Below are 15,746 nucleotides of genomic sequence, written 5' to 3'. Positions count from 1 at the left end.
TACATTCTTAAGTTCACATAAGATAACCACGGAGCTTTGTTTATTGAATATGAGTAAATGCCAGAATTAAATAACATTTATTTTATTCATTAAACAATGTGTATCTTTACAAAACAACGAGACTCTGGGAGAATTAGAACACCAATCCCAATACACCTCAGTAGCTTTAGGACAAGTGGGAGATTATTGGGGTTGATATCCTAAATCTCGTGGGTCCTGTAATTTTTAATTGTAATGCACAAAAAATTTATTTATTTAATAAAATATGAGGTATTTTATTCGACATTTAGTAGCATTAACCTACAAAATAAATAAACTAACATCCAAGGTTATCTTCTGTAGTTTAAATATGTATGTGGAGACATACAAGTGTATCATGTTTAAGTGATAACCTAAATGGTCTGTAGTAAATGGATAAAGTTGGATACCTTACATTGATCACAGTACGAATCCGACCCTCTTTGTAGATGTTACAATTGTTTTAAAGTGAAACAAATGATATGATCCTGATCATTCATAGAGAGATATGTGCAAGGCAGTGTTCTATACAAAAGGGTTTGTATAAGACCGGACCACGAAATGAATAGTATCATTATATAAAGTCGTTAATAATAGAGGCTTATATTTCACCAGGATGACCATAGGTGACATGACCTAAATCCTGAGTGAGTTGTGAATTCCTGTCTATGAAGGCAGTTCTTTGATTTGCATGGGTGAGGGTGGACAGATCGCGACTCAATATGCCTACCATTTTGAGGATTCGTTTGATGAGGGAGCTGGAAATACAGCTACACAAGATGAAATTTACTCCTTCCCTAATGTCTAGGTAAGTAGATAAATTACTCCCTTAAGAGTTAATTTAGGGCTTGAACAATGTGGCACCACACCTTTTTTTTTTGGCCCGAGAGGGGTTTAGTCATAGTTGGACTATGACTTATTGTTGATTAGAGAGATCGGTGATACTTTAGGAGTTAGATGTAACTATAGGGGCAAAACGTCAATTTTAGCCCAGTTGTACTTACGAGAAATTTGTGAAGGGTCATTGCACTGTTGACTGGTTATATCCAATGGACACAAAAATATATCTGTAGTGCGAAGAGTGCAGGTGTCGGTCTTTAGTGGAGTGACCGAAAGTTAATGGATGTTGAACAATTTAATTAAATATGTATATATATGTATATATATGTATATATATCTATATCTATATCTATATCAATATCTATCTATCTATCTATCTATCTATCTATCTATCTATATATATATATATATAAACATACATGCTTTGATACCATTTGGCATGAATCATGAAGAATTGGACACGTGATGAGCATGTAGTATGAAGTAGATGGAGTTTGTGGAAGCATGCATGCTTGACACATGGCAAAGAGAGAAATGAATTGATGATTATTATGGAATGGAAAATTGTGAAGAATATTTTGAGAGATATGATGATTGTATGGATTGTAAAATTATTAAGAATGATGCATATATTCGTATTGATGAGACAATAGTTTAATATAATAGATATGTTTGAAATAATGATAAAAACTTTTGGCAAATCGAAATATAATAAAAGAAGACTAAAGTAGTTGTTGAAATTATAAAATTTGGTAAAGAAAATTTGATGTAAATAAAGTAGTAATTGGAAATATTAAAATACTAGGAACTTACTTGAATTTTGTTGGAGAAATGAAGGACTCTTTATTTTATTTCACAGAGTACAAATTCTCTTGTTTTTCTCTCAAGGCAAAGACTCAAAAGATTCAGAAGAAAAACTTATCACCACATATATATATATATATATATATATATATATATATATAATGGTAAATTTAGTCTTTTTTTTTTCTTTGTGAACTTAAAAACTAATAAAGGTCTAACCAATAATTAAAAATAAAACTATTTAAGAAGAAAATGACAATATTAAGTTCAATCACATACATCTTATTAAGGGAAAAAAACCATATGGCAATTTGTTTCTTATTCCTTTTAAAAAAATTGGTCACAGAAATTTGAATATCTAAACTTTTTTTTAATTATATAATCGATGCTTATACTTAGATTGATAGACCAAACAACTCAAAATCTTAATTTTTCCTTTCTTGAACATGCAGAGCGAAAGACTCGAATCTCAAATAAATCATTTATTCGCCCCGTAACGAGTAAAGGGATAAGCAATTTAGTCAATCATAATCTTGAAGAAAAGGGGAAAAAACCAAACCAGAGTGAAGAAAGATCTCAAGTTGCCTCTATAGATTGCAACCCGAGGAAATCGGTTTCTAATTTTTGCAACATATTTTCAATAAATTTTTAGGCCTCTTTGGATTAACTAGAGAAAAAATTGTTAATTTAAAAAATTCATTTTTTATTTAAACTCTTTTGATAAGAACTAGTTAAAATACACTTCAAAAACTATTTTGAATGGTTGCCAAACACTTCAAATTTTTTCAAAATGATTTATTTGTAAAATTAAACAATAGAAAAGTGAAACTGTACACCCTTGAATTTTCTTTTGAAATATATTATAAATATAAAAGATCATTTTTCAATGTTTAATTTCAAAATATTGTTTTCATGTAAAATTTTTACATTTTTAATTAAAAATTTTAGAAAACATAAACACAAGGAATGGTTCCTTATCCTATTTTTCCCCAATAAAATACCGATAGTATGAACACTATGCCAATTGAGCTATGCTTTGTTGGCTATCAAATGCAATTTTTCAACTTTACTAAGGCTATATTTAACGTTAGTCGTGTCAAAAAACCATTTGGAAAAAATCTCAACCGTTTGCTAAAAACTGATTTACTGTTAAAAAAATACTTTTTAAAACGCGTTAATTTTACATTGACTTTAAAAGCAGTATCCTTCTAGCTTTTAGATTCTCCTCAAATTAGTTAGAATTTTTAATTAATATTTAGTTTTCAATTTTATACTTTAAAAAGAACCTTTATTTTATATATTTATCTATTTCTCACCCAATCAAATCTATTTTCTATATTTTATGAGTTAAATACATCATTTTTTTGAAAAAAAGTATACCATATTCATTTTTTTTTTTAAATAAAGCTATTTTCCTTAATATTTAAAAATTAATCTATAACAGATATAATTTATCATACTAAACAATTATTTAAAATTTTAAATTACATTTTTTTTAAAAAGTTGATTATAAGTCTATTTTAATTATTATATCTAAAATAATATGTTTTTGTATTTATTTACCGAACACTCTAACCTACTTTTTCAAGTTTAAGCTATAATTTACCAAACATTCTTTTACTTCTTTTCACAGCTGATGTTTCTAAAAGCACAACTACCAACAATTATTTTAAAATCTACAATAATCTTAAACGAAACCTTTGGAAAAAAAAAACAAAAACAAAAACAAAAACAAAAGCAAAAAAGCAGGAAATGAAAAATATAAAAATAAAATCGTTACCAAGTGAACCTTTTCATGTATCTTATATTTGAAAACTAAATACAAACTGTGGTAATGGTAAATCATCTCTGAAACAAAATTCATTAGCACATCCATCTATATGAACATGCAAAATATACTAATAATACACAACTAAAAGCACACCAAAAAGAAAAAGAAAATGACGCCGTTCTCCTCCTTTTTGCATGTCCAAATTATTTCCCCTCATGTAAATATATATTTTTCTAATATACAAATCTGAACCTCTCTCTCCCTTCCTTCTATATCACCATATATAAAAAGTGATTATTATTTTCAAGGGAAAAGAAAGACTCAGATTGTATATTAATTTTTTTCCCCTTTTTCTCCTATTCTATATTGGTCCACTTGGACTGTTGCTAAACGACGATTTTAACGCCGTCTGGCAGCAGTTTCTTTTTGGGCATTGAAGTAGACGACAACAACGGGGAGACCCAGATCGTTGTCGATGGCAAAGGCTCGGGTGTTGAATTGATCCCTTGAAGAGAGTGGATTCACTGATTGTCTTCGTTTCTGCTTGAATAGAACAAAAACAAACCTGTGGATTCCTATGTTTGGCATTGGAATCTCATAGCTTACTATCTCCCTCCTTGTGTTTCATTCATTTACAAAATTTATTGGTTTTAATATTGTAGCTTAATAGTTAAGATATGTTTATATTGATCGTCAATAAAAAGTTATAAGTTTATTCTCTTTCTCAATATAAGAAAAATCTGTTTAGTTAAGTAGGAAAGGATGGAGCTCTCGCCCTTTTCTAATTTGTATGTAAAAATTTCAGTTTCTTTTAATCTTTAATTTATCTATTAAATTTTTTTTAATTAAAAATATTTAGAAAACTAGGAAATAAAAGTTGGTCAATACCTATATAATGTTGCTCCTAAAAAGTTTAGAATTTAGCAAATTGGAGATTTTTTTTAAAATCTTACGTTTTCCCCCCACAAAACTCAAGAAGAAAGGGCAATATCACCATAAATCAACTTGACACAAATCTTATGTTATTAACCTAGATGTTTGATCTCAATAATAATAATAATAATAAAAATAAGAATCCAAGGAGAGAGTTTTCTTTAAAAAAAAAAAAATTATATAGAAAATACTTGAGTGTTATCTAACCTGCACAAACAATTGTCTAAAAAATTTTCATGTAGCAAGTTGTTTTTTTAAAAATGATTTTTTCTTTATAATTTTTTTTTTATACACTTAAAAGGAATGTGAAACATGACATTAGGTTGCACCTAATAATTTCTCTTAGAAGTGGTCTAAACCAAAGCTAAAAAGGAAAGGAAATAGACAATATATGTATATATTCAAAAAGTTTTTCTTCTAATCTCCCCTCTAGAAAGCTTTTTATTTTTTTTTATTTTTTACTTTTTTTTAGAAGAAAGTCTATTATTATTATTACTTATTTTGAATATATATATTTGGTAGAAAAAGTTACCGAATGTGGTGTCTGTAGTGCCAGGGATATCTGTTACGATCCTGCAATAGAGGTTTCACAATTAAAACTTTTTAGGGCCTATTTGGTAGAGAATATAAAAACAGAAATTTGAAACAAGGGATTAAATAAAAACAAAATTGTATTTCATGTTTTTAGATATGTGTTTGGTAGCAGAATTTAGAAATTGAATTATAATATAAAAAATTGTAAACTAGTTATAGTTACTAAATTTTAGTTGACAATAAATTATTATTAATTTATTTTTGAATATATTTTATGCTAAAAAATTGTGTAATTATTATTTTGTAATATAATATAATTTAAAATTGAAATTTTGGTCCCTACGGTTTAGAGTAAGTTAAAATTTAAGTCTTATTGTTTATAATTATAATTTACCCCCTATTGTTTGATAAAAGCTTCCTAATGAATAGTTCATATGGTAGGAGCTATTTAAGAGGATTTAAAAAGCCATATGAACTATTAAACTGTATGAACTAAATTCTAAATCTTAAAATCATATGGACTAACTTTTAACTTCATCCAAATCATAGGGACGAAACTTGAAACTTAACCTAATTTTATTTAGAATACATTACATAATACAATTTTTATTTTTTAAAACAAATTGAATTAGGTTTATAACATGACATTTTATATTTTAAATGTTTTTATCTTTTATCTAATATAATTTTGCATTTAAAATTTTAAAATTCAAATTATGGATATAAAGAAAACATAAAAATATTGCTTTTAGAATTTGCAGTGTTTGGATCACATAATCTCAAAATAATTTTCAAAAATAGAATTTGGGTTGTCTGCCAAACATATATTCGCTGAACTCAACCAATCTGAAAACATAAAACAAAATCTAAATTACAAAAGTTTTCCTTAGTAACTTTTGATTATGTTTTCAGATGCAAAAGTTAAAAAATAATAAGTAAATAAATAAATAAATAAGAAACCAAGGAGGGAGTTTTTTTCCTCCTTTTTCTTTTTCCCTCTTACTTGTTTAAAAAGTGTAAAAAGTTTTATTAATTAAAAAAATATATTTTTTAATTGATTTGTTCTTATATTTTTTTCAGAAATTTTCATGGATATAGATATTTTTCGATATTTTAACCTATTTTAATAAGTTTATACTATCTACTTCGAGGTTAAAAGTTAGATTCTTCTATCTAAATATTGTAATTAAAAAAAAAAAAACAATTTTAAGAGCTTCTTTGAAAAGTGGAAAAGATACTTATATTAACATTCCTTAAAATTGAAAGTTATATTTGTTTAACTTAAAAAATGCTAATAAGGAGAAATGTTGACAAATATACCCTCAATTAAAATATAGCAAATAAGGAGTACAATCTAGTAATTATGCCTTTAGTGAATGCAGAAAAAATTATACAAGTAAGTAAATAAATACTATATTGCAGTTAAATAAAGGGGATCTTCCAACTATTAAAATACATGTATTTCTTTTCTCTATAAAAGAAGATCTTTTAATTTTAATAAATGTAAGAGGCAAATATTAGATTATTTTCAAAGTTTTCTTCCAAAAATAAACTAAAAATATAACCAAATGAAATCCAAATAAGACCAAAAAAATTCTAGGCAAGACGAAAATGAAAGAAAAATCTGCAAAATTAGCCAAAATCCAAAATACTTTCATAATCCAGTAACGACAAATATTACATCGATTCTCGCATTACTATTCTTCAAAATCAAATTTGATTAGACGCTGGAGATTCAAATTCCCATACTCCATATTGTACTCCAAAAACAAAAAGTCAAATTTAATTTGATTGGTTTCACATGCACATGCAATATATGTAATATAACTTCATCACACATATATATAGCCTTAAAAAAAAAACCAACTCATATGTAAATGTTTAATTACCAATGTAAATGCACCCTTAAATAAGGATCACTTGGCCTAGAAACATCTGGGTCAGTCATAATCTGAAAATAATAATAATAATAAATCAAGTAATGAAAACATTAAGAGATATTTAGATAAAACACAACTCTAGTATGTTTTTTATAGTTCAAAAGAAGGAACAACGTCACAAATATGAAGAAGAGAATTCAAAACCTACAATTTCTTAAGAAAATATCGATGTTGTAAGATTAAACAAATTCATGAGAGAAAAATTATATAGGAGATTTGCAAAAATAGAAAAATAAGGAAAATTATTTACACAATGTAACAAAATTTTAATATTCTTTTATAGAGACTGATAGAAGTTCATTAGTATCTATCAGTAACAGAAATTGATAGAAGTTTATCACTGATAGACGCTGATATACATACTAAACTATGTCTAGTGAAAAAAGTTGTGGTAAATTTAATCTTTTTTTTTTCTTTGTGAGCTTGAAAACTAGTATAACTCTAACAAATAATCAAAAAGGGAAATTCTTATTAATAGAAAAATCTAAAAAATATTTACATTTTTTTCTTATTTTTCAAAAAAATTATTCAACATGCAAGACATAAATTTGAATATCTAAACTTTTTTTTTATTGATATAATTAATATTTATACTTAGGTTGATAGACCAAACAATTCAAAATCTTAATTTTTCTTTTCTTCAGCATGCAGAGCGAGCTAGAGACTCGAACCTCAAATAAATCATTGATTCATATCCGTAACGAGTAAAGAAAGAAGCAATTGGGCCAGTCAAATATTGAAGAAAAGGGGGAAAAAAGAAAAAACCAAACCAGCGTGAAGAAAGATCTCAACTCTCCTCCCTGAATTGCAACCCTAGGTTTAGTAGCAACAGCAGAAGGAAAGAACTCATGGCCATTGAAAACTTGCTTGTTATTACTATAAAAAACACACATCTCCATGCTTTGAGTGAAGGAATCAAGAACATCTCCTATCACTCTCCCAACAACAAGAGGCTCTGATGACATTATTGATCTTGCCATTTCTTAATTTTCTATTTTTATTTTGAAGGATTTTATATTTCAAAAATCCTCATATATACTAGTTAGATGTAAAATTAAATATTTAAGGTCCTATTAGACATAAAATTTAATTTAATGTTAAATAGATTAGTTAATTTTTAAGAATTTTAAATATGTCATAGACCTTTCAATACAAGATTGAAAGTGAATTTGGTAGACACAAAATTGAAAGTTTAACAACTAATTAGATTTTTTTTTAACTTCATAAATTGTTTCTTAAAGAAATTAGAAATAAAAATTTCTAAGGACTTGTATGGATTGGCTAGAGAAAAAATTATTTTTCAAAAATGTCAATTTTATTTGATCTCTTTTGATAAAAAGGGTTTAAAATGCACTTTGAGATTGCTTCAAAATCTATTTTGAATGGTTGTCAAACACTTCAATTTTTTCCAAAAGGATTTATTTTCAAAATTAAACACTTGAAAAGTTAAACTAAATATACTCTAAATTAATGATTAAAGTGTTTTCATCATTAGATTATCGAATAAAAGATTATAGATTCTTGACTATGTTCTCAGATTAACAAAATTGTTATTTTGTAAAAAAAGAAATCTCAATAAATAAAAAGTACTTTAAAATATTGCCTTATCATAAACATTATTATTATCGAATAAAAGTTAGTGAGGTTGATATGAATACAGTTCAATTGACATGAATTTGTACTATCAATTTTGAGTAGCCGAAAATCTTCTGAAGAAAAAAAAATCATATTTGTAATTAATAGAATCATTTGAAAAAAAAATACTTAAACTTGAGAGGTATTTTGGACACACCTCTTTAAGATGTACTTTAAACTTAGAAGGTATTTTGAACACATCTCTTTAAGATGTACTTTAATCACACTTGGGTTTGAATTTTTTTAAAGATTAGATCCAAATTTTTTCTTCCCTTTTTGGTTATTGTATGGGTCATCTTAACGTCCGTTTGTATTGGTTTGGGGAATTTTTTTTTTTAAAAAAACCATTTTTATATAAACACTTTTGATAAAAACTTATTAAAATACATTTGAAAAACTATTTTGAGTGGTTGTCAAATACTCCATTTTTTTAAAAATAACGTATTTTTTAAATTAAACACTTGAAAATATATTCCAAACACACCCTTAGCTACCTTGAAAAACACTTTTGAAATCGTGATCAATTTTTCTGAAAACAACCATAGGTTATTTTTTAATATAATATATTAGGATGAGGATCAAACCTCTAATCTTGAGTATCAGTTGAACTATGCTCATTTATAACTATAGATGATTATTTTTCTACTTTCACAAAATCTCTCACGATATATTTTTGAATTAATATACTTTTTAGGTCATAAAATGCACTCTTAAAATAATTCTCTCTCTTAAAAAAGTTCATGAAAATGAGAAGGCACTACATTAAATGCACAAAGAAAAAAATTAAAAGAAAACAAAAGAAAACAAAAGAAAACATAGGTCATTTTAGAAAAATGTTAGGGTCCTTTTCCAAAAGAACTTTGGTTATAAATTGAGCATTAAGTTCCTCTTAATAGGTCGAAAATCTCTGTAATCTCTTTAGTTTGTTGAGAACTTCAATTTCGTCCATTAGATGGTAATAATACTTCCTCTAAGTGTAGGAATTTTTTTGGCAAAACAGTTCTCTTCTTTGCAAGGTCTATTTATACTTGGACTTGCATGTAGGCTTATCTTAATTAAACGCCGCTTGACATGTTAATCCTCAATCCAACATTTCTAAGGCTGCCACATAACCCGTTTATGAATTAATTAATCTCAACTCTCCAGCTTAACTCCGTCGCATGGGCTTGCGACCACTTAAGTCTTTTCTTGATCATCGCATAATCCTACTCAGTGTTGCACCCTCTGGACGTCACCTTTCGACACATTGGTCCAGAATCACCCCGTTTGCCACTTTAGCCTTTACCATTTGCATATGAGGTTGGTCGCATACTTCCCCTATACCAACCTCGACTTTTCCTTGTCATTCAAGAGCCATCTTACTTCCTCCATGGCCTTCCACATACCACATAGCTATACTTTTCCATAGTGTCCCCTTCTTGGACATCTGGTTGCATAATTCAACAAAACTAGTTGCATAGCGTGTCATAACTCCAAACGCATAAAATCCTCTACTTTCCTTTAAGTGTTAACTTCTCTCTACTTTACTCGAGAGCTTGAAATTCCACACTTAGCACATTTTCCTGTCCTCTAAGTACTCCAGAGTATAGCTTCCGAACACTTAGAATATTTTCCCTCATTCAATCATATGTACACATACATTGAGCTTCCCACACGCTTCAAATAATATAAACATTATAAGTACGTACTTCCAAGAGCTTAATTACATAATTAAGAGGACTTAAACATAATTAGCTAGTAAAACAAGTTTAGGGGTTTACAAATTATGCCTTTAATGAATGCAAAATAAATTTTACAAGGTAAGTAAATAAATACTATATTGTAGTTATGAGAAATGGAGGGGATCTTCCAACTATTAAAATACTTATAGTTCTTTTCTCTATAGAAGATCTTTTAATTTTAACACACGCAGGAGGAAAATCTTAGATTATTTTCAAAGTTTTCTTCCAAAAATTACCTTAAAAAAATTACTAAATGAAACCGAAATCAGATTTTTTTTTTTTTTTTTAGGCAAAATGAAAATGAAAGAAAATTCTGCATAATTAGCCAAAATCCAAAATATTTCATAATCCAATAACGATGAGTATTATATCAATTTTCACATTATCATTAAATAAAATCAAATTTGATTGGACGTTGGAGGTTCAAACTTCTGTACTCCCTATTGTACTCTAATAAAAAGGTCAAATTTAATTTGGTTGTTTTCACATACACATGCAATATAATTCATCACAGGCATATATATAGCCTTAAAAAAAATCAACTCATATGTAAATGTTTAATTTCCATTGTAAATGCTCCTTTAAACAAGGATCACTTAGACCAGGTATTGGGATTGATGCCCTAAATCTCACGAGTCCTGTAGTTTGTAATTGTAATGTACAAACAATTTATTTATTTAATAAAATACGAGGTATTTTATTCGACATTTAGTAGCATTAACCCATCAAATCAATAAATTAACATCAAAGGTTATCTTCTCTAGCTTAAACATGTATGTAGAGACATACAGGTGGATCATGTTTAAGTGATAATCTAAATGGTCTGTAGTAGATGGATAAGATTAGATACCTTATACTGGTGACATTACAAATGCGCCCCTTTTTGTAGATGTTACAATTGTTTTAAAGTTCTACAAATGATTTGATCTTGATCATTCATGTAGAGACATGTGAGAGACGGTGTTCATACAAAAGGGTATGTATAAGACCAGACCACGAAATGAATAGTCTCATTATATAAAGTCGTTAATAATAGAGACTTATATTTCACCAGGATGACCATAGGTGACATGATCTAAATCCTGAGTGAGTTGCGAATTCCTACATATGAAGGCGTTTCTTTGATTTGCATGGGTGAGAGTGGACAAATTGCCGACTCAATATGCTTACCATTTCGATGATTCATTTGATGAGGGTGCTTGAAACACAGCTACACAAGACGAAATTTACTCCCTTCCTATTGTCGGGGTAAGTAGATAAATTACTCCCTTGAGGGCTGATTCCCAAGCTTGAACAATGTCACATCACACCCTCTTAGCCTGAGAGGGGTTTGGTCATAGTCAGACTATGACTTATTGTTCATTAAAGAAATCAGTGGTACTTAAGGAGTTAGATGTAACTATAGGAGCAAAACAATAATTTTGGTCTAGTTGTACTTATGAGCAATTTGTAAAGAGTCATCGCCCTATTGACTGGTTATATCCAATGGACACAAAAATATATCTGTAATGTGAAGAGTGCAGTTGTCGGTCTTTAATGGAGTAACCGACAGTTAATGGATATTGAGTAATTTAATTTAAGGAGTTTAATTAATTATTCAAGTGCCATTGGAGCTTCAATCTACAGGTCCATAAGATCCCCTCTGTAGCTCAACTAGGATAACTGAGAATCAATTTAATTTTGAATTGCTCAAAATTAATTGAGCGAATTAATTATATATGATACAATTAATATAATGTATTTAATACATTATTATATAAAGTTTATTTGAGATGAAATAAATATTTGAATATGATTCGGATATTGATTATATGGATTGGATTCATATAATCAAATTTAATATAAATTTGATTTATATTAAATACTATAAATTATTGAGAGAAAATACAAACTATAGATTATATTGTATTTGATAGAATATAAACTATAGATTATGTGTTATATTTGATATAACATGTAGTTATATAATAAATTAGTTATTATATTATTATTTAAATTAAAATTTAGTTTTAATTTAGGGGGGCTCTCCTATTTCTCTCTAAAATAATGTGTGGTTATGGGAAGTTAGCAGAGATCAAATTTTTCTATCTTCTTCCCTTTGCTTCTTATACAGAGAACTCAGTGATTTTTTCCAGTAGCACACAAAAGATCTCCCCCTAGAAAATTTTCTCATCTCTATCTTCTCACTCACTCCCAAAATTAAATACCATAGAGCCCACATAACTCTTGTCATTCTCAAGCCCTTAGGAGAATAACAAGGTTTCTTATGATGGTGTCTAGCCCTTTTGGTTTTGAGTTGCTGCTTTTGTTTGTGATCAATAGGAGAATTTGTGACCAATCAAGAGAAATTCATGAAGATTCATTTGGATTTAAGGGTAAGTGTGATTAACCCCGAATTCCTTCTATATTGTATCTGAAGCATGTTGTAAATTTTATTAAAATGCATAATGTAGTTCTCTAAAATTTTAATTCTCTTTGAGTCTAAAATTGGGACACAATTTGCGATTCTGCATCGAATCTCACAGTCCTTCAATTGGTATCAAAGCGGCGGTCTTAGTCCCAATTTTAATTTTTCCTTTATCAAAATTCAGTTTATGGTGGGATTTGCATTAGTGTACGATGTCCATGTTGATGAATGATTATTGGTTTTTCAATTATGGATGTTTTCGAGATTGATCTTTAAAATTTACTGTTTTAATTTACAAATTTGGTTTGTAAGGGCCCGTTTTTTTGGGCATTAATTTACAATCAAGTTTGGAAATTAATTGTGCGTGTCGTTCATGAGTTTTTGGCGACTTTCTAGAGAAAACGAGGCCCAAATAGGAGAAAAATCGATGGAGTTCATGACTGTATAGTAGGCAATTGTATAACAACATTACAACATTGTGCCCTAGCATTGAACGTTGCGAAGAAATAGATGGAAGGATTTTTCCGTAGTGTTGCAATGCTAGGTCACAACGTTGCAACGCTCCGAGATGAAAAAATTGATGCGGTTCAGTTCGTGGTTCTATCGGTTTGCGTGTAGCTCACTTGGTTCGAGTGGTTCACGGGTTCGAGTTTTTGGTTTGGTTCATCAATTTTTTGTTGTAATAGTTAGTTTTTAATTTATTAAAATAATATAAATGTTATATTAATTTAATTAGTTGTTTAGGAGTTCAATCCCGATCCATATATTGTTCTTTAAATTATTCATTTGGTATATGGTTTATTTTTATTTAATATATGTCATAATGTATACCATATAGAAAGTCCCACCATAGGTTATGCATTTAATCATGCGTCGTGAATATTATAAATGTTATAATATAGTTGCATGATTTAATTTTATAGCATGCTCATGCATCATATAATATAAATGTTATAGTATATGTTTGCATGCATTAATGACATTATCACAGATCATTATATTATAATTGTTATAATATATAGTTAACGTACGGATGAATGTCATTATGAATTTCACTACTTTAGTATATAAATGTTATGTATATTAAGTAATGAAATGGGAATTGCATGAAGCATGTCATTACCTTAGGTAACTTTATAATTGTTATAATTTTTCCTAAGTAAGATTTAAAATGCAATGAATGATTTTAATTTGTTTCATTTCTTTTATAATCAATATAATTAAATGAAATTAGAAATTGAAATCAATAATTCAAAATTGTATGCAAACTGAGGTTAAAATCATTTTTTAAATAGTTTAAAATATGATCCACATAGATCTAAGATTACAATATTTCTAATATGATTAGAAATTAGTTTACTCTTTTTAATCAGTGTAATAGGATTAAATTGGTCTTAATAAAAGATTAAAATTGTAGCAAATGTATCTATAAGGGACCTTTGTCTAAGGCTAGTTCTGTCTAGGCTGGGGTATTTATGTTGATGGAAACGGAATGCCCCTACCTGGGAACTGACCTGGAAGGTGAATTAGATAAATTTTCTATAAGTATGCAATTGTTGATTAAAGTTTGTTAAAATGTTTAATGAACATTAATCAAAATTGTTTAACTATCTAAAGTAAGTGTTACTTTTGGATAAACATAAACAATCACTTAGTAAAAATAATTAGTCCTATTTTTATAAGTTAAATTAACCCTAGGTAAAACACCCAGTGGGAGGAAAATAGGGTATATGATACTTCATTTGCTTTTCATGTTTCTTCCTTATAGTTCACACAGTGAGACTTATAATCGCCTCGAGGCACCTTTGCTTATGCATAGGGTGTTTTTATAGGTCAATATCAAGGTGAATGAAGAGAGTGTTTACAGTAAGTGGGAGCAGGGACGTGTATCAACACATCTCACGGTCTCTCTCATTAGTTTGTAGTAAATTTTCATGCTCGGCTTTGAGGCATCTTTGCTTGTGTCCCCCTACGGATGACATTGCGTGACTCTTTACTCAAACTACAGAAATGGATTGGTTTTTTTTTAGTTTTTGTCCCAATCAGTTTTTCCTTATGGTTGGTTCATTGGGGTAGAACTCTAGAATCTAAAATGAGGAGTTATACTTATAATAAAATGTTAAGATAGTTAAAAAATTTGGACCGAAAAAGGGTGACTAATATTTACAAGAATAAAGAGTTGTTCTGTATTTTGGTTGAGATGGTCTCATTTCAGTGAAGGGGTACCTGGTCACCCTATGGTGGCTTTTACCCCGTCTCACTGAAACATCATTGCAAAATAAATGTCACACAGCTTGCATTAAATTATTTTTCTAAACTCGATTGGTTTTTCAAAATTGGGTAATGCATGGGTTACTAATATAAATAAGTTGTATGTTTCAATAATTTTCAATATGACTTCCGCAACTTTAAATATGCTCAACGCCGATAAATTAACTGCCGATAATTACATCACTTGGAAAAACACAACCAATATAGTTTTGATCATCAATGGCTTAAGATTTTTCCTGTGGAGGAATGTTCTTCAATCCTAGCTCAAAATGCCACTCGAAATGTTTGGGAAGCATACGAACGTTGGGTACGGGTAAATGAAAAGGTTCGACCATTTATCTTGGCAAGCCTTTCTAGAGTTTTGACAAGGAAGCATGAGCCTATGCTCACTGCCTGTGAGATCATAGAGTCCCTGCAAGGATTTCTTGGACAATCGTCCGCTCAAATAAGGCATAACGCTCTTAAATTCATCTTTGATACCTATATGCAAGAAGAGCCTCTATTTGTGAACAAATTTTCAACATGACGGTCCAATTTAATGTGGTTGAGATGAACAAGTCTGTTATTAATGAGGCCAGTCAGGTTAGCTTCATCCTGCAAACATTACCTGAAAGTTTCCTATAGTTCCTTAGCAATGTTGTTATGAACAGAATTGGCTACATACTAACCACTTTGCTCGATGAGCTGTAGACTTTCCAATCCTTGATGAAAGTCAAGGAGAAGAAGGGTGAGGCAAATTTTGCCTCATCCTCCAAAAAGTTCTTCAGAGGTTCGACCTCTGGACCTAAGTATGTACCTTCCTCTTTAGGCATCAAAAAATGGAAATAGAAGAAAGGTGGAAAGGGGAAAGCTAACCTACCAGCTGCTATCCA

General features: G+C 28.9%; 1 protein-coding gene across 4 annotated transcripts; it reads right to left on the bottom strand.

The window, feature by feature from the left end:
- Window positions 1-3,832: 3,832 nt before the first annotated feature.
- LOC120091770 (protein SELF-PRUNING-like) lies at window positions 3,833-15,686 on the bottom strand. 4 transcript variants are annotated; one of them, XM_090307249.1, is made up of 5 exons: window positions 15,671-15,686; window positions 7,611-7,795; window positions 6,790-6,851; window positions 4,899-4,939; window positions 3,833-4,050 (listed from the first exon to the last, which is right to left on the bottom strand). In XM_090307249.1, exons 1-5 carry the CDS (start codon window positions 15,684-15,686, stop codon window positions 3,833-3,835), a joined length of 522 nt encoding a protein of 173 aa, XP_090163375.1. The 4 variants fall into 4 exon arrangements, with proteins under 4 accessions (XP_090163375.1, XP_090163374.1, XP_090163373.1 ...); XM_090307248.1 differs by lacking the exon at window positions 15,671-15,686 and adding an exon at window positions 4,696-4,707 and having other exon boundaries at window positions 3,833-4,038; window positions 7,611-7,825; XM_090307247.1 differs by lacking the exon at window positions 15,671-15,686 and having other exon boundaries at window positions 3,833-4,045; window positions 4,894-4,939; window positions 7,611-7,825.
- Window positions 15,687-15,746: the final 60 nt, after the last annotated feature.

This window comes from Benincasa hispida, chromosome 11 (assembly GCF_027475165.1).
Source record: "Benincasa hispida cultivar pf3 chromosome 11, pf3_genome.v1.1, whole genome shotgun sequence".
Lineage (NCBI taxonomy): Eukaryota > Viridiplantae > Streptophyta > Magnoliopsida > Cucurbitales > Cucurbitaceae > Benincasa > Benincasa hispida.
This window is presented reverse-complemented; position numbering and strand designations above follow the sequence as displayed.